Raw genomic sequence first — 15,332 nt, 5'->3', positions numbered from 1 at the left:
GGCAGAAGGAGGCTATTCAGCCCATCGAATCTGCACCAACTACAATCCCAAACAGGCCCTATAGCTGTAACCTCACTTATTTACCCTGCTAATCTCCTTGATGCTAAGGGGGAATTTAGCCCGCACATCTTTGGACACCAACAGGCAATTTGGCATGGTCAATCCCTCTAACCTGCACACTGTTGGACTGTGGGAGGAAACTGGAGCACCCGGAGGAAACCCACACGAACATGGGGAGAATGTGCAGACTCCACACAGACAGTGACCCGAGGCTGGAATCGAACTTGGGTCCCTGGTGCTGTGGGACAGCAGTGCTAACTGTTGATCCCGCACAGTCTGTGCGCGACCTTCCCCGCCTGGAAACTATCCAGTTTCCCCCCACATTCTGAAAGATGTGCTGGTTAGGTAGACTGGCTATGCTAAAGTCTCCCTCTGTGTACCCAAACAGGTACCAGAGTGTGGCGACTAGGGGAATTTCACAGTAACTTCAATGCAATGTTAAGGTAAGCCTTACTTCTGACTAATAAATAAATAAACTTTATCTTTGGACTGTGGGAGGAAACTGGAGCACCCGGAGGAAACCCATGCAGACACGGGGAGAATGTGCAAACTCCAAACAGCCAGTGACTCAAGCTGGGAATCGAACCTGCGTTCCTGGCACTGTAAAGCAGCAGTGTTAACCATTGTGCTGCCCTCCACAACATAGGAACCCGGGCACTGATAGAAAACGTGAGTGAACCCAAAATGGACGGCACGGTGGTTAGCACTGCTGCTTCACAGCACCAGGGACCCGGGTTCAATTCCCAGCTTTGGGTCACTGTCTGTGTGGAGTTTGCACGTTCTCCTGTGCCTGCGTGGGTTTCCTCCGGGTGCTCCGGTTTCCTCCCACAGTCCAAAGATGTGTGGACCAGGTTGATTGGCCATGCTAAATTAACCCTTAGGATCCTGAGATGCATAGATTAAAGGGATTAGGGGTAAATATATAGGGAGGTGGGGTACGGCCTAGGTGGGATTGTGGTCGGTGCAGACTCGATGGGCTGAATGGCCTCTTTCTGCACTGTGGGCTATGATTCTATGAAACAAGCGAATGAAATGTAAGGAAAAAAACAGACAGAATGTTAATAAGTGGTTGGTTTGCAAGATAAAATCTGGAAGTGAACACACTTGAGATGATTTTCTTCTTAAAAAGAGTTCTTTTTTTTCCCCCCCAAATGTTTGGCGCAGTTTACAGGGTGGCGGGAGAATTTAGCAGGGTGGAAATCAGCTGTGACCTCTTGACACTGCAGAGGAAAGTGTTTTATTGGTTGCGAACTGTCTTGGGATCTCCAAAGTCCATGCCCAAGAACATCAAAGTCTTGCCTCCTTGAAGTTGGTTGGTTCCTTGTCCCGAAGGTCAGCTGACATCCGCCATTGTTAAAAGCAATCACATGACTAGTGTTCCATGGGACTGATTGGCTACAACACTGGCCCACGTTACATCCCCAGAGCCTAACTTAGGCCAAACTTAAATAGAACGGCTTCCTCGTATCAGTTAGGCGGCAAATATATTAATACCTCGTACCTATGAAAAATTAAATTAGTCAATAGTTTATGATTTTCTTTCTTGTTTAAAGTGCAGGCGTGAAAAGTGTCTTTACAGAAGGATTCTTGTACCAGTGTGATTTTGTTTTGATAGTCGGCATTGCTTCAGTCAGAGGTTTGGGATTTCACCATTCCCAGAGTTCTGTCCAGGGTTGACTCGGGTTAGCCCCAGGGACAGGCAGCTCCAAGCCACGAGGCTGTGCTTGAAGCACTGGTGATCACTGCAATGAACAACCTGTAATACAGATTAAAACACAGAATTAAAGAATTAATACAGTTGCTTTCAGTCACGCAGCTCCATAAATTGTTGCTTCCCTTTTGAAATTTGGTATTCTTGCATCTGTCCGATTGGGTGCAAGGTGAAAAACTTAGAAATAGGAGGCCATTCAGCCCTTCGAGCCTGCTCCGCCATTCTTTATGATCATGGCTGATCATCAAATTCAATATCCTGTCCCCTTGTACCCGGACAGATGCTGGAGTGTGGCGACTGGGGGATTTTCACAGTAACCTCATCGCAGTGTTAATGTAAGCCTACCTGTGACACTGATAAATAAAACTTTAAACTTTACTCTTCACAATAACTAGAATCATGGAAACCCTACAGTGTAGAAAGAGGCCATTTGGCCCATCACGTCTGTACCAACCACAATCCCAGCCAGGCCCTACCCCCATATCCCTACATATTTACCTGCTAATCCCTCTAACCTACGCAGCCCAGGACACTAGGGGCAATTTTACCATGGCCAATCAACCTAACCCATACATCTTTGGGCTGTGGGAGGAAACCGGAGCACCCGGAGGAAACCCACGCAGACATGAGGAGAATGTGCAAACTCCACAATGACAATGACCCAAACCAGGAATCGAACCCAGTTCCCTGGAGCTGTGAAGCAGCAGTGCTAACCACTGCGCCACCCCTTCATTACAGCACATTCTTTCTGGTTGTATCACAGCTGGGTACGGGCTCCTGCTCTGCCCAAGACCGCAAGAAACTACAAAAGGTCATGAAGGTTAGGTGGATTGGTCATGCTAAATTGTTCCTTAGTGATTAGCAGAATAAACATGTGGGGTTATGGGGATAGGGCCTGGGTGGGATTGTAGTCAGTACAGGCTTGAGGGGCTGAATGGCCTCCTTCTGCATTTTGTGACGTGGATTCCATGACATGTTGGCCCTCTCGTACTGCCCTTATTGCCCTGTCCCACGGTCAGGAATATTAAAAGCATCTGCCTCTTTTTTTTATTGTTTCAACTTAATTTGTCTGAGAAATGAGCCCCTCTCATTTCCTCGGAGTCCTCATTTTCTCACCTCTCCGTGTGCCGCGTGCATCTTCCTTGCCAGTTGTGTTTGATCCCGCGGTGTTTAGACTGCAGTGAGCAAGCTCGTCCAGAAGGCTTACAATGTTTGCCTTCTGCACGGTGGAAATGTAAACCGTGTCACACACCACACATTAATTATACCTTTTAAAGAAACATTATTGCTGTTGTGCCGTGCGTAACAGCAACACATTGGCTCCTTGGTTTCCCCTACCTTCCCCCCCCACTCCAGCAAGGGCAAGCCATGGCCTAGTGATATTATCGCCAGACTATTAATCCAGGAACTCAGCTAATGTTCTGGGGACCCAGGTTCGAATCCTGTCACGGCAGATGGAGGAATTTGAATTCAATAAAAAAAATTCTGGAATTAAGCATCTACTGATGACCATGAAACCATTGTCGGAAAAACCCATCTGGTTCACTAATGTCCTTTAGGGAAGGAAATCTGCCGTCCTTACCCTGGTCTGGCTTACGTGTGACTCCAACAATGTGGTTGACTCTCAACTGCCCTCCACGAGTAGCTAGGAATGGGCAATAAATGTTGGCCAGCCAGCGATGCCCATGTCCCACGAATGAATAATAAAAAACCTCCCCCACCTTTATAACCAGTTCCATCCCCGCGGCACTCTAGTTTTTGGGAGCGTTCTGGAGTCTTTTTTCATACTGTGTATGGTTCAGGATCTGGAACGCACTGCTGGAGAGTGGGGGCCGATTCAAGATTGAGGTAGGATATTGCCTGAGAATGTGGAAGGTTACGGGGGGGAGAAAGGCAGGGAAATGGCGCTGGGTGTATTGCACACTCGGTGAGTTGGCACGGACATGATGGGCCAAATGGCCTCCTTCGGTGCCGGGACAACTCTGCGATACTGCAAAGGTGCCGCCCCTAGCTAACCCGGAGAGGCTGGGGCCCTCGGAGGATCGGATACACCAGAGTGGTTGTGTTTACTCAGCCAGACCGGATGGAGATAACAGTCAGTTTCTGCTGAGTCAGAAAAACCAGAGAGCAAAATAACATGAAAAAAAACCCCACCCAATCTCACCTGAATGAAGATAAACACTCTCTTTATCTGAAAGATTAATAAAAGTTTGTATCCTGGCACCTGTATCCTTTGTGTGAGGAGCGAGGGAGGAGGGGGAGGGAGGGGCAGGCAGTGGGGACACAGGACACAAACTATTGTGGAATCATTCGCGTCCTAGGCTCAAAGCCCCCCGCCCCGAGCGCTCACACAGGCCAGTGTTTGGCAGAACAATGCCAGAGTTCAGGAACTGTAGGTTCCTCACAATCCTGCCCCTCTCCCACCCACCATTCCGACAACAAGATCCAGATGTTAAAGAGGAGGGGAGGAGAAGGGGGTGTGGCGGGGGGGAGAGAGCTTTTCACAAGCACTGATGTTCACTATAGCTATTGTTTCAGTTAGATTCCACGCTGCCAACTGCATTGAGAGAGGCAGGGACCACAGACCAGTCGTGTTAGTGAATCTCTGTGGGTGCGGAGAAAGGGGAGTGGGGCAGGGACTGCGGAGGGCAGCACGTTTTCACACGTAGATACGAAGGCGAAACTGACGTTTGTTGCCCATCCCTAACTGCCCTTGAACTGACAGTTAACCACATTCGCCCTCCGTACCCGGTCTGGTCTACACGTGACCCCAGAGCCACAGCAATGCCACTGAGTCTTAACCACCCCGCAGAAATGGCCGGGGAAACCAAGGGCAACTAGAGGGTGGGCAACAAATGCCAGCCCCCACCACTGATGCCCCAATGAATGAATAAAAAGTTACTCTCAAAATCAGCAACCCACCAAGTACGTGAGACCATCACTCAAAAGTAACTGGTGGGTGCAACAAGGAGCTCAGAGGTAAATCAGTGGGTTTGACGGGAGTTAACGATGGTTAGTTAGTTAGCGAAACAGCAGACAAAAGGGCAAACTCTGGCTTCAGGCTCGAGTTGTAGAACTGAATGAATGAATTCCAGAGGTTGTGGATGCTGGTAAGAGGGAAACGTATGAACAAGGAGTATATTAAAGGAGATGTGAGGGCAGCAGAGTGGCACAGTGTTTAGCACATCTACCTCACAGCACCAGAGACCTGGGTTCGAGTTCTGGCCTCGGGTCACTGGCTGCGTGGTGTTTGCACGTTCTCCCCGTGTCTGCGTGGGTTTCCTCCGGGTGCTCCGGTTTCCTCCCACACCCCAAAGATGTGCGGGTTTAGGCGGATTGGCCATGCTAAATTACTCTTCAGTGTTAGGAAGACTAGCTAGGGTAAATGCATGGGGTTATGGGCCGGGTGGGATTGTGGTCAGTGCAGACACAATGGGCTGAATGGCCTCCTTCTGCACTGTAGGGATTCTATGATTCTAATCACATTTGCCATCCTTGCCTGGTCTGGCCTACACGTGACTCCAGACCCACAGCAATGGAGTTGCATTAACTGCCCCTCTGAAACAGCCAACCAAGCTATTCCATTCAAGGGCAATTAGGGACGGGCTATAGAATCCCTACAGTGCAGAAGGAGGCCATTTGGCCCATCGAGTCTGCATCAACCACAACCCTACCCAGCTCCTAACCCGCAATCCCCATATATTTACCCAGCTAATCTCCTGACACGAAGGGGCAATTTAGCATGGCCAACCAACCTAACCCTCACATCTATAGACTGTGCGGGGGGGGGGTGCGGAAACCGGAGCACCCGGAGGAAACCCACGCAGACACGGGGAGAATGTGAAGCCGGGAATTGAATCCGGGTCCCTGGCGCTGTGAGGCAGCGGAGTTAATCACTGTGCCACCCTGAATATTGGCATGGCCACTGATGCCCAAGAATGAATAAAAAGCTAACCATCGAAATTGGCAACTCACCAAGTAGGTGAGACCATCACCCCGTGAATCACAGAACGCTGGCAGGCCGCTGCAACAAGTAGCTCAGGAGGCAAACAGCATTTTGGCCTTTATTGCAAAGGGTTTGGAGTTTACACACACTCACTCAATCACACCCTCTCGCCCTCGCTCACTCACACGCGCACACACGCTCGCTCACTCACACGCGCACACACGCTCGCTCACTCACACGCGCACACACGCTCGCTCACTCACACGCGCACACACGCTCGCTCACTCACACGCGCACACACGCTCGCTCACTCACACGCGCACACACGCTCGCTCACTCACACGCGCACACACGCTCACTCACTCACACGCGCACACACACTCGCTCACTCACACGCACACACATACACTCGCTCACTCACACGCGCACACACGCTCGCTCACTCACACGCGCACACACACTCGCTCACTCACACGCGCACACATACACTCGCTCACTCACACGCACACACACGCTCGCTCACTCACACGCACACACACGCTCGCTCACTCACACGCACACACACGCTCGCTCACTCACACGTACACACACTCGCTCACTCACACGCACACACACACTCGCTCACTCACACGCACACACACACTCGCTCACTCACACGCGCACACACTCGCTCACTCACACGCACACACACTCGCTCACTCACACGTACACACACTCACTCACACGTACACACACTCACTCACTCACACGTACACACACTCACTCACTCACACGTACACACACTCACTCACTCACACGTACACACACTCACTCACTCACACGTACACACACACTCGCTCACTCACACGCGCACACACTCGCTCACTCACACGTACACACACACTCGCTCACTCACACGCGCACACACTCGCTCACTCACTCGCACACACACTCGCTCACTCACACGCACACACACACTCGCTCACTCACACGCACACACACACTCGCTCACTCACACGCACACACACACTCGCTCACTCACACGCACACACACACTCGCTCACTCACACGTACACACACACTCGCTCACTCACTCGCACACACACTCGCTCACTCACACGCACACACACACTCGCTCACTCACACGCACACACACACTCGCTCACTCACACGCACACACACACTCGCTCACTCACACGTACACACACACTCGCTCACTCACACGCGCACACACTCGCTCACTCACTCGCACACACACTCGCTCACTCACACGCACACACACACTCGCTCACTCACACGCACACACACACTCGCTCACTCACACGCACACACACACTCCCTCACTCACACGCACACACACACTCCCTCACTCACACGCACACACACACTCCCTCACTCACACGCACACACACACTCGCTCACTCACACGTACACACACACTCGCTCACTCACTCGCACACACACTCGCTCACTCACACGCACACACACACTCGCTCACTCACACGCACACACACACTCGCTCACTCACACGTACACACACACTCGCTCACTCACACGCGCACACACTCGCTCACTCACTCGCACACACACTCGCTCACTCACACGCACACACACACTCGCTCACTCACACGCACACACACACTCCCTCACTCACACGCACACACACACTCGCTCACTCACACGCACACACACACTCGCTCACTCACATGCACACACACCCACCCTCACACGCACACACACCCACCCTCACACGCACACATACCCACACTCACCCTCACTCTTCTCCTTTAAGATGCTTTAGAAGTCCCCTCTTTGACCAATCCCTTAATCTCCTGCTCTAACCTCTCCTGGTTCCAAATCTAGCTCTGCGCTCTATGCGAATCACCCTGAGGGACATTTTCACTCTGCCGCAGGCGATACATAAATGCACATCGTTACAGCTTTCTCTCACAGCCCGGTGTCAGTTAAATGAAGGATCTGTACTTGAATAGATCTCCAACAGGAAGCCCAACACAGGCTGCTAACACATGGCCCGTCACCCCCCTCCCCTCACTCCCAAACATCAGCAACAAGATTCCGAGGGCTTTGACCCCACTTCCATCGCTAATCTGCTAAAATTCTCTGAGGGATTCAGGAAATTCCACAATCCCGACAGATTCCACCCACTCTCCCAGTGTAAGCACCGCACCAATCCCATTTACAGCTGGTCAGATACAGGGAAAAATAATTGTTCCCGCAGTCACGGGGGGGGCGTGCAGGGATTAGGAAGCCAATCCCATTCAAACAGGATGAGGCAATGTAACTTTCCAAGGCGTCTGCACCATTCACTTCAATCAATTTATACCCCAAAGCCCAACCACTCTATATACTCACACAGAGAGAGAGAGAGGGAGGGAGAGCGGGGGTGCGGGGGAAGAGAGGGAGAGAGAGAGAGAGAGAGAGAAGGGGGGGGAGAGAGAGAGAGAGGGGGGAGAGAGAGAGAGAGAGAAAGAGAGGGGAGGGGAAGGAGTTGGGGGGGGGGTGAGGTTTTACAATTCGAATGAGTTTGGAGGGTGAGGGGCTGATTAACACACCCAGGGTTATCACTGAATCCAACCTCTGGATTGAATTTTGAGTAAATGCTGTCCAATCAGTATCACCTCGAGGAGAATCGTGTATATCTTGGTTTATATTTCGCTGCAGTTTCTTCCCCAGTGACGCAGCCGACTTTCCTCTCGCAGTCACTCGAGGAACTCTCCGAGAACGATCGAATTAATCGCCTGCTCATAAACGTGAATGTAGCATCCTCCACAGGGAGAGGAAGAGGTGTCTGTCCCCTTATATCCGGAGCTTTGTACAGACTGAGTTTTGCATCGTAACTCACACCAAGTCTCACTCACCCATTCTCTGTCTCTCCCTTTCTCGCCCACAAACGCTCACATCAAACAACGCCCTGATTTTCAAATTCTTATTCCTGTATTTGGGTTCCTCCACTGTCCCTTTTGTCCCTGGATTCTTCTCCAGCCCCAAAATCCATAAGACCATAAGACATTGGAGCAGAATTAGGCCACTCGGCCCATCGAGTATGCTCCCCCATTCAATCATGACTGATATTTTTCTCATCCCCATTCTCCTGCCTTTTCCCCATAACCCCTGATCCCCTTATTAATCATGAACTATCTATCTCTGTCTTAAAGACACTCAATGACCTGCCTTCCACAGCCTTCTGAGGCAAAGAGTTCCACAGATTTCCCACTCTCTGGCTGAAGAAATTCCTCATCTCTGTTTTAAAGGATCGTCCCTTTAGCCTGAGGTTGTGCCCTCTGGTTCTAGTTTTTCCTACTGGTGGAAACATCCTCTCCACGTCCATTCTATCCAGGGCCTCGCAGTATCCTGGAAGTTTCAATAAGATCCCCCCCTCATCTTTCTAAACTCCAACAAGTACAGACCCAGAGTCCTCAACCATTCCTCATATGACAAGCTCTTCATTCCTGGGATCATTCTTGTGAACCTCCTCTGGACCCTTTCCAAGTCCAGCACATCCATCCTTAGATGTAGGGCCCAAAACTGCTCACAATTAAAGGGTCTGTTCAGAGCTTTATACAGCTTAGAAGTCCATCCCTCTCTTGTATTCTAGCTCTCTCCACATGAATGCTAACACTGCATTTGCTGATTGAACCTGCACGTTAACCTTAAGAGAACCTTGAACAATGATCCCCAAGCCCCTTTGTATTTCTGATTTTCTAAGCATTTTCCCATTTAGAAAATAATCTATGTCCCCATTTCTCCTTCCAAAGTGCGTAATCTCACACTTTTCCACATTGTATTCTATCTGCCACTCCTTTGCCCACTCTCCTAACCTGCCCAAGTCCTTCTGCAGCCCCCCTGCCTCCTCAATACTACCCGTCCCTCTAAATTGGCCGCGAATTCTCCGTTACTCCAACTCTGGCCTCTTCCCCAAGCCCACACTTCCTTTGCTCCACCACAGGCAGCCGTTGGTTCAATCATCTGAGTCCCAAGCGAGTCAATTGCCTCCCTAATCCTCTCTGCCCCCTCTCTCGCTTCCTTCAAAAGGCCACCCGCCCAGCCCTCCACCCCCCCCCCCAACAGTCAGAGCTCTACCAACGTCCAACTCAAAGGACAGCACTGGAGACAATGTGGCCCTCCCTCAGTCCCACCCTGGAGGGGAACTCGACAGCACAGCCTTGGGAGCCAACAGAGATGGCAACTGATCCTCGATGAGGTGAACCCTCGGGTGGCTCAGCCTAAGGAGAAGAGGCCAAGATTCTCTGAACTCATTAAGGCATAGCCCCCTGTCCTTACACAGTAAATATGCAAACACGGTAACCCTGCCTCTAGCTGCAAGGGTAGGAGGAATTGGGACTCACTGCTCCGAAGGGATTCTGAGAGAGGATCCTGGTCCATAGAAGCCGCTTCCTTCTGGGTCTCCCGCATCTGAAAAGGCAATAAAATTCACTTGGCTATGACTGCCCCAAAGACATCCACAAAAACATTAAAACAAGCACTTTAGGAACAGAAGGAGACCACTCAGCCCATCTAGTTGGTGCCAGTCAATGAGATTGCAGCCAATCCAGACTTCATGGCCCGAACTCTGCCTCCTCACTGCCCCCTCTAGAATCAGCAGTGGCGAGAGTCCCACAACAGAAATCTCCGATGACTTTGGTTGGGATCTTACAGTCTTGCCCGAGTGAGGCCATGAAAATTCCATCCTCGTGTCTAAAGGAGTGGCACGGTGGCACAATTGTTAGCACTGCTGCCTCACAGCGCCAGGGACCAGAGTTCAATTCCGCCTTGCGTCACTGTGTCTGTACAGAGTCTGCACATTCTCCTCTCACTGTCCGAAAGAAGTGAGGGTTAGGTGGATTGGCCGTGCTAAACTGACCCTTAGTGTCAGGGGGAATGAGCTAGGGTGAACGAATGGGGTTATGGGGATAGGGGCTGGGCGGGATTGTGGTGGGTGCAGACATGATGGGCCGAATGGCCTCCTTCTGCCCTGCAGGATTCAGCCAGCGGTTAACAAAATGGAGATGGAGAGAAAGATAGGGGGAAAAGTGAGAAGTCTGTATCAGTAACACTCAGTTTCTGCTCCAGCCCAGTTCCACCCACGGTTCCTGCTGGGGGGATGAGTTGTGTACACAGTGTGTGTGTGTGAGAGACGGCTAATCCCAGGAGAGGGAGGTGGGCATCTCGGTGCCAGTCTCCGGCTCTCTCCTGAGGAAGTTACTGTGTAAACCTGCGGTCAATATTCCACTGTTTCACTCGACATTCAGGAACGATCAGCCTGACCTTCAGTTGTTCCTTCAGATATTCAGCTCGGCTCATCAGGTTCTGAATCTGAGAAAGGGACGGGGACAGAGAGGTTTAGTTGGTTTAAAAATGTATTCCAGAGCGAATCGAGCTTACTCAGAACTAGAACGTGAACAGTGACCGCGCGCTCTGAATATCTGAACGCATTCTAACTCCGTACAGTAAATTCCCTGCATAAACCAGCAGCAAGCGTGCACCCTGAACAGGTCAGGGCTTTTGGACTCACCTCCTTGTGTAAAAGCACTCGTCGCTTGCCCGGTGGCTCACCTGTAACAGGGTCGAGAAAGGGTCAATCGTTAGTGTGGCTTGCAGACAGGGTGGAGAGGAGGTTTGATCGAGGTGTTCAAAATCATCCTGGACAGAGTGGAGAAGGTAATACCATTGCCCATTGGTTGGCAGTGCGGTGGCACAGTGGTTAGCGCTGCTGTCTCACGGCGCCAGGGACCCAGGTTCGATACCCAGCTTGGGTCACCATCTGTGCGGAGTCTGCACCTTCTCCCCGTGTCTGCGTTTCCTCCCACGGTCCAAAGACGTGCTGGTCAGGGTGCATTGGCCGTGCTAAATTCTCCCTCGGTGTACCCAAACAGGTGCCGGAGTGTGGCGACTAGGGGATTTTCACAGTAACTTCATTGCAGTGTTAATGTAAGCCTACTTGTGACATCAATAAATGAAATTTAAACTTTAACAGAACGTGCAGACCCCCCACAGACAGTGGCCCATGGCCGGGAATTGAACCCGGGTCCCTGGCGCTGTGAGGCACCAGTGCTCACCACTGAGTCGCCCATATTAACTTGTGTGAGACAAGGGGCACACAGGTCAAAGGATCGATCCTGACCTGCTATTTCCTCCTGAACGTTTTCCAGCAAGTCCCAGCCACGGGATATTTCTGTGAAATGCCTTTGAATGTTTTGCTGGGTTAAAGGTGCTACGTAAAGGCAGGTTGTTGCTGATGTTGTTGTTTGGTACCTAGGGTACCTCTTTCTCTCTCCTCCCCTCGCTCTTTCCAATCAGATCATGGTTGATCTGTGGTCTAACTCCATGTACCTGCCTGGGGCCCATAGCCCTTGAGGGACAATCCCTGGATGGGATTGTGCATCCAGGATAGGGGCTGGACGCACAAACCCAACCCGGCCCTATCCCTGTAACCCCACTTATTTACCTCGCTAATCCCCCTGACACTAAGGGACAACTCAACCTGGCCAATCAACCTAACCCGCTCATCTTTGAACTGCGGGAGGAAACCGGAGCAACCCGGAGGAAACCCACGCAGACACGGGGAGAACATGCAGACTCCGCACAGACAGTGACCCAAGCCAGGAATCGAACCCGGGTCCCTGGCGCTGTGAGGCAGCAGTGCCGACCACTGTGCCGCCCAAAGGTCAACGGACCTTTCCCACGCTCTGACCCTCGCCCGCTATGATTCCAGCAGTGGGCGGAACGCAAAATTTCGACCCAGTGTCCAGATGCTGACAAGTTCGTGCGACATCCCTCTGCCCAGCTCTGTCAATGGGTTAGGAGCAGGAGGTGGCCATTCAGCCCCTCAAGCCTGCTCCACCCATCCAGTGCTGGATCCATCCTGGCTCCCCGGGCCTCCCCGTTAACAGATCCACTCACTTGCCAACATCAGGAGCAACTCTCCCAGGCTCTGCTGGTAAAGGTTTAGTGTGTGTATGGAATCATCACCCTCTTCTTCCTAATGAGAGCAGCAGAAACACAGGGTTAAAGACAGACTCACGCAAGGCCCTGTCAAGCTCTCCCCCATTGACCGCTTACAAAACACCAAAGCCCATCGCACACTCAACACTGCTCGGGGGGGAAATCAGCGGTCCTCTCCACCTCTGGGAAGGATTCTGTGTTTAAACGGAAGAAAATTCCAGCACGTTCGCCTCTCTGTCGCTGGCTCCCCCCCAACACCCACCTCCCAGACTCAGCAACACAGACCATAAGACATAGGAGCAGAATTAGGCCACTCGGCCCATCGAGTCCGCTCCGCCATTCAAGCTTTCGGGACAGGCTGTCCCTTTGTCAGGTGGCTGGGAGTTCTGATCACAAACAGACACAAACTCAATTTACATGAATAAGGAATCTTTACGCTTAATCAAGTCTTAAAGGTACAGACAATGTGAGTGGAGAGAGCATTTTAACCTGTGCTCAATGCTCCAAAAGCTTGTGGCGTTTGCTACAAATAAACCCGTTGGACTTCAACCTGTGAGGCTTCTTTCTGTTTTTTCACGCCAGTCCAACGCCGGCATCTCCACATCTCGAGGAATAAAAACAGAAAGTTCTGGAAAAGCTCAGCAGGTGCGGCAGCGTGGCCAAGATGTGGAGAGGCCGGCGTTGGTCTGGGGTGGGCGCAGTAAGATGTCTCACAACACCAGGTTAAAATTCAACAGGTTTATTTGGAATCACGAGCTTTGGGAGCACTGCTCCTTCATTAGGTGAGTCACCCAAGGAAGGAGCCGTGCTCTGAAAGCTCATGATACCAGATAAACCTGTTGGACTTTAACCTGGTGTTGTGAGACTTCTTACAGCATCTATGGAGGGAGAAACTAGAATTAATGTTTCGAATCCAATACAATTCTTGAGATTTGTCTGCCTGAATCCAGTTCAGAAAAGCAGATCATGCTGAACTTGAAACAATAACTCTTGTCTCTTTGGACACTAAGGAGTAATTTAGCATGGCCAATCCACCTAACCAGCTGATGGCCTCGTGGTATTATCACTAGACTGTTAATCCAGAAACTCAGCTCGTGTTCTGGGGTTCGAATCCCACAGATGGTGGAATTTGAATTCAATAAAAAAAACCTGGAATTAAGAATCCACTGATGACCGTGAAACCATTGTCGGAAAAACCCATCTGGTTCACTAATGTCCTTTAGGGAAGGAAATCTGTCGTCCTTACCCAGTCTGGCCTACATGTGACTCCAGAGCCACAGCAATGTGGTCGATTCTCAACTGCCCTCAGGCAACTTGGGATGGGCAATAAATGCTGGCCAGCCAGTGACACCAATATGCCACAAATGAATAAAAGAAAACCTGTACATCTTTGGATGCTAAGGGGCAATTTAACATGGCCAATCCAACTGAACTGCACATCTTTTGGGTTATAAGATGGGAAAGTGGAGTTGAGGATTATTATAAGAGATCAGTCATGATCTCATTGAATGGAGGAGCAGACTCGATGGGCTGAAGGGCCTACTTCTGCCTGTGTCTTATGGTGGGTTAGGCTCGATGGGCTGAGTGACCAGATTCTGACCTTTCATGCCCATACCACAGGCCTGACACTCAATCCAAACGCTCTACTCTGTAAAAGCTCCAAGAACCACCAAGCCAATCAATCTCACCTTGGCAATCGCTGCAGATCCGATCTCCAGCGCTGCGAGCAGCCGTGGTTTGTCCTTGGACATCTCTGAAACAAGAATGGAACAAAGATGGTAGATCCCTGAGGAAAGCCGTTAGATTTACCAAACTCTAGCTGGACAATTGGCTTTGGGCCAGTGCTATTTGACTGTGCCAACCAGACGAGAGACTGTCACTCAGGAAGCAGCCTCTACAGCCAAAAAAACGCTATAGAGCCATGGAGCCCCGATAGAGGAGGCCATTCGACCCATCGAGCCTGCACTAACTCTCCAAAAGAGCATCCGACCCAGGCCCTCCCCTCTGCCCCAACCCCGTGTCCCTGTGCATTTACCACGGCCAATCCACCTAACCTGCACATCTTTGAACTGAGCAGAAGCTTGGTTTAGAAGTGACCCCATCCTGGGCGCAGTCCAACATCTCCTGAGGTGGGCAGATGTCTTTACAGTTGAACGGTACAGCAGGTTCGAGGGGCCGAATAGCCTCCCCTTGTTCCTGTCAATATGGAATACCGACATTGAGAAATCTCCAGTCATGCAATGGGTGGTCTACAAAGCCCACCCAAACCGATATCTTTCCCAAGAGACGGTTGCTCAGGCAGTGTAGCCTTTGACACGGTGACAGGGCAGGTAAAACTCCACCTGGTACCTGGGCCGGACACTCTGAAAGTGGCGTTGGCCATGGCTATCTTACCTTTCAAGACATCTTGTGCCGACTTGGCCTGCTGGAAGTTAGCTTTATTGTTCACGGCAACCAGTGCTTTCAGTTCCTCCGCCCTGGAGATATACTGAGTTACCTAAACAACCGATGGAGAGGAAAGAGGTAAATGTCTTTGCACAGGGGAATTAGAAGACCCCTAACGCAACCCATCCCTGTCCATAAGGAGGAATTAGATACATGCTTAGTTAAAATAGAATCATAGTATCCCTACAGTGCAGAAAGAGGCCACCCGGCCCATTGAGTCTGCACCGA

The 15,332-nt window shown here is 51.0% G+C and overlaps 1 protein-coding gene across 1 annotated transcript in view; it reads right to left on the bottom strand.

Moving 5' to 3' along the window:
* Positions 1-902: 902 nt before the first annotated feature.
* The window catches only part of ulk3 (unc-51 like kinase 3), a 34,828-nt gene continuing 20,398 nt past the window's right edge, over positions 903-15,332 (bottom strand). The window contains exons 10-16 of the mRNA XM_080216020.1: positions 15,054-15,156; positions 14,348-14,412; positions 12,618-12,696; positions 11,230-11,270; positions 10,983-11,030; positions 10,064-10,130; positions 903-1,816 (exon numbers count right to left, since the gene is read on the bottom strand). Of these exons, the coding sequence (XP_080072146.1) occupies positions 1,800-1,816; positions 10,064-10,130; positions 10,983-11,030; positions 11,230-11,270; positions 12,618-12,696; positions 14,348-14,412; positions 15,054-15,156 (420 nt within the window). The 3' untranslated portion in view covers positions 903-1,799. The remainder of the gene's footprint in view (positions 1,817-10,063; positions 10,131-10,982; positions 11,031-11,229; positions 11,271-12,617; positions 12,697-14,347; positions 14,413-15,053; positions 15,157-15,332) is intronic.

The sequence above is a fragment of the Carcharhinus amblyrhynchos genome, chromosome 32 (assembly GCF_965287045.1).
Source record: "Carcharhinus amblyrhynchos chromosome 32, sCarAmb.v2.hapA, whole genome shotgun sequence".
In the NCBI taxonomy this organism is placed as follows: Eukaryota; Metazoa; Chordata; class Chondrichthyes; order Carcharhiniformes; family Carcharhinidae; genus Carcharhinus; species Carcharhinus amblyrhynchos.
Note: the sequence above shows the minus strand (reverse complement) of the source record. Positions and strands in the feature narration are given on the sequence as shown.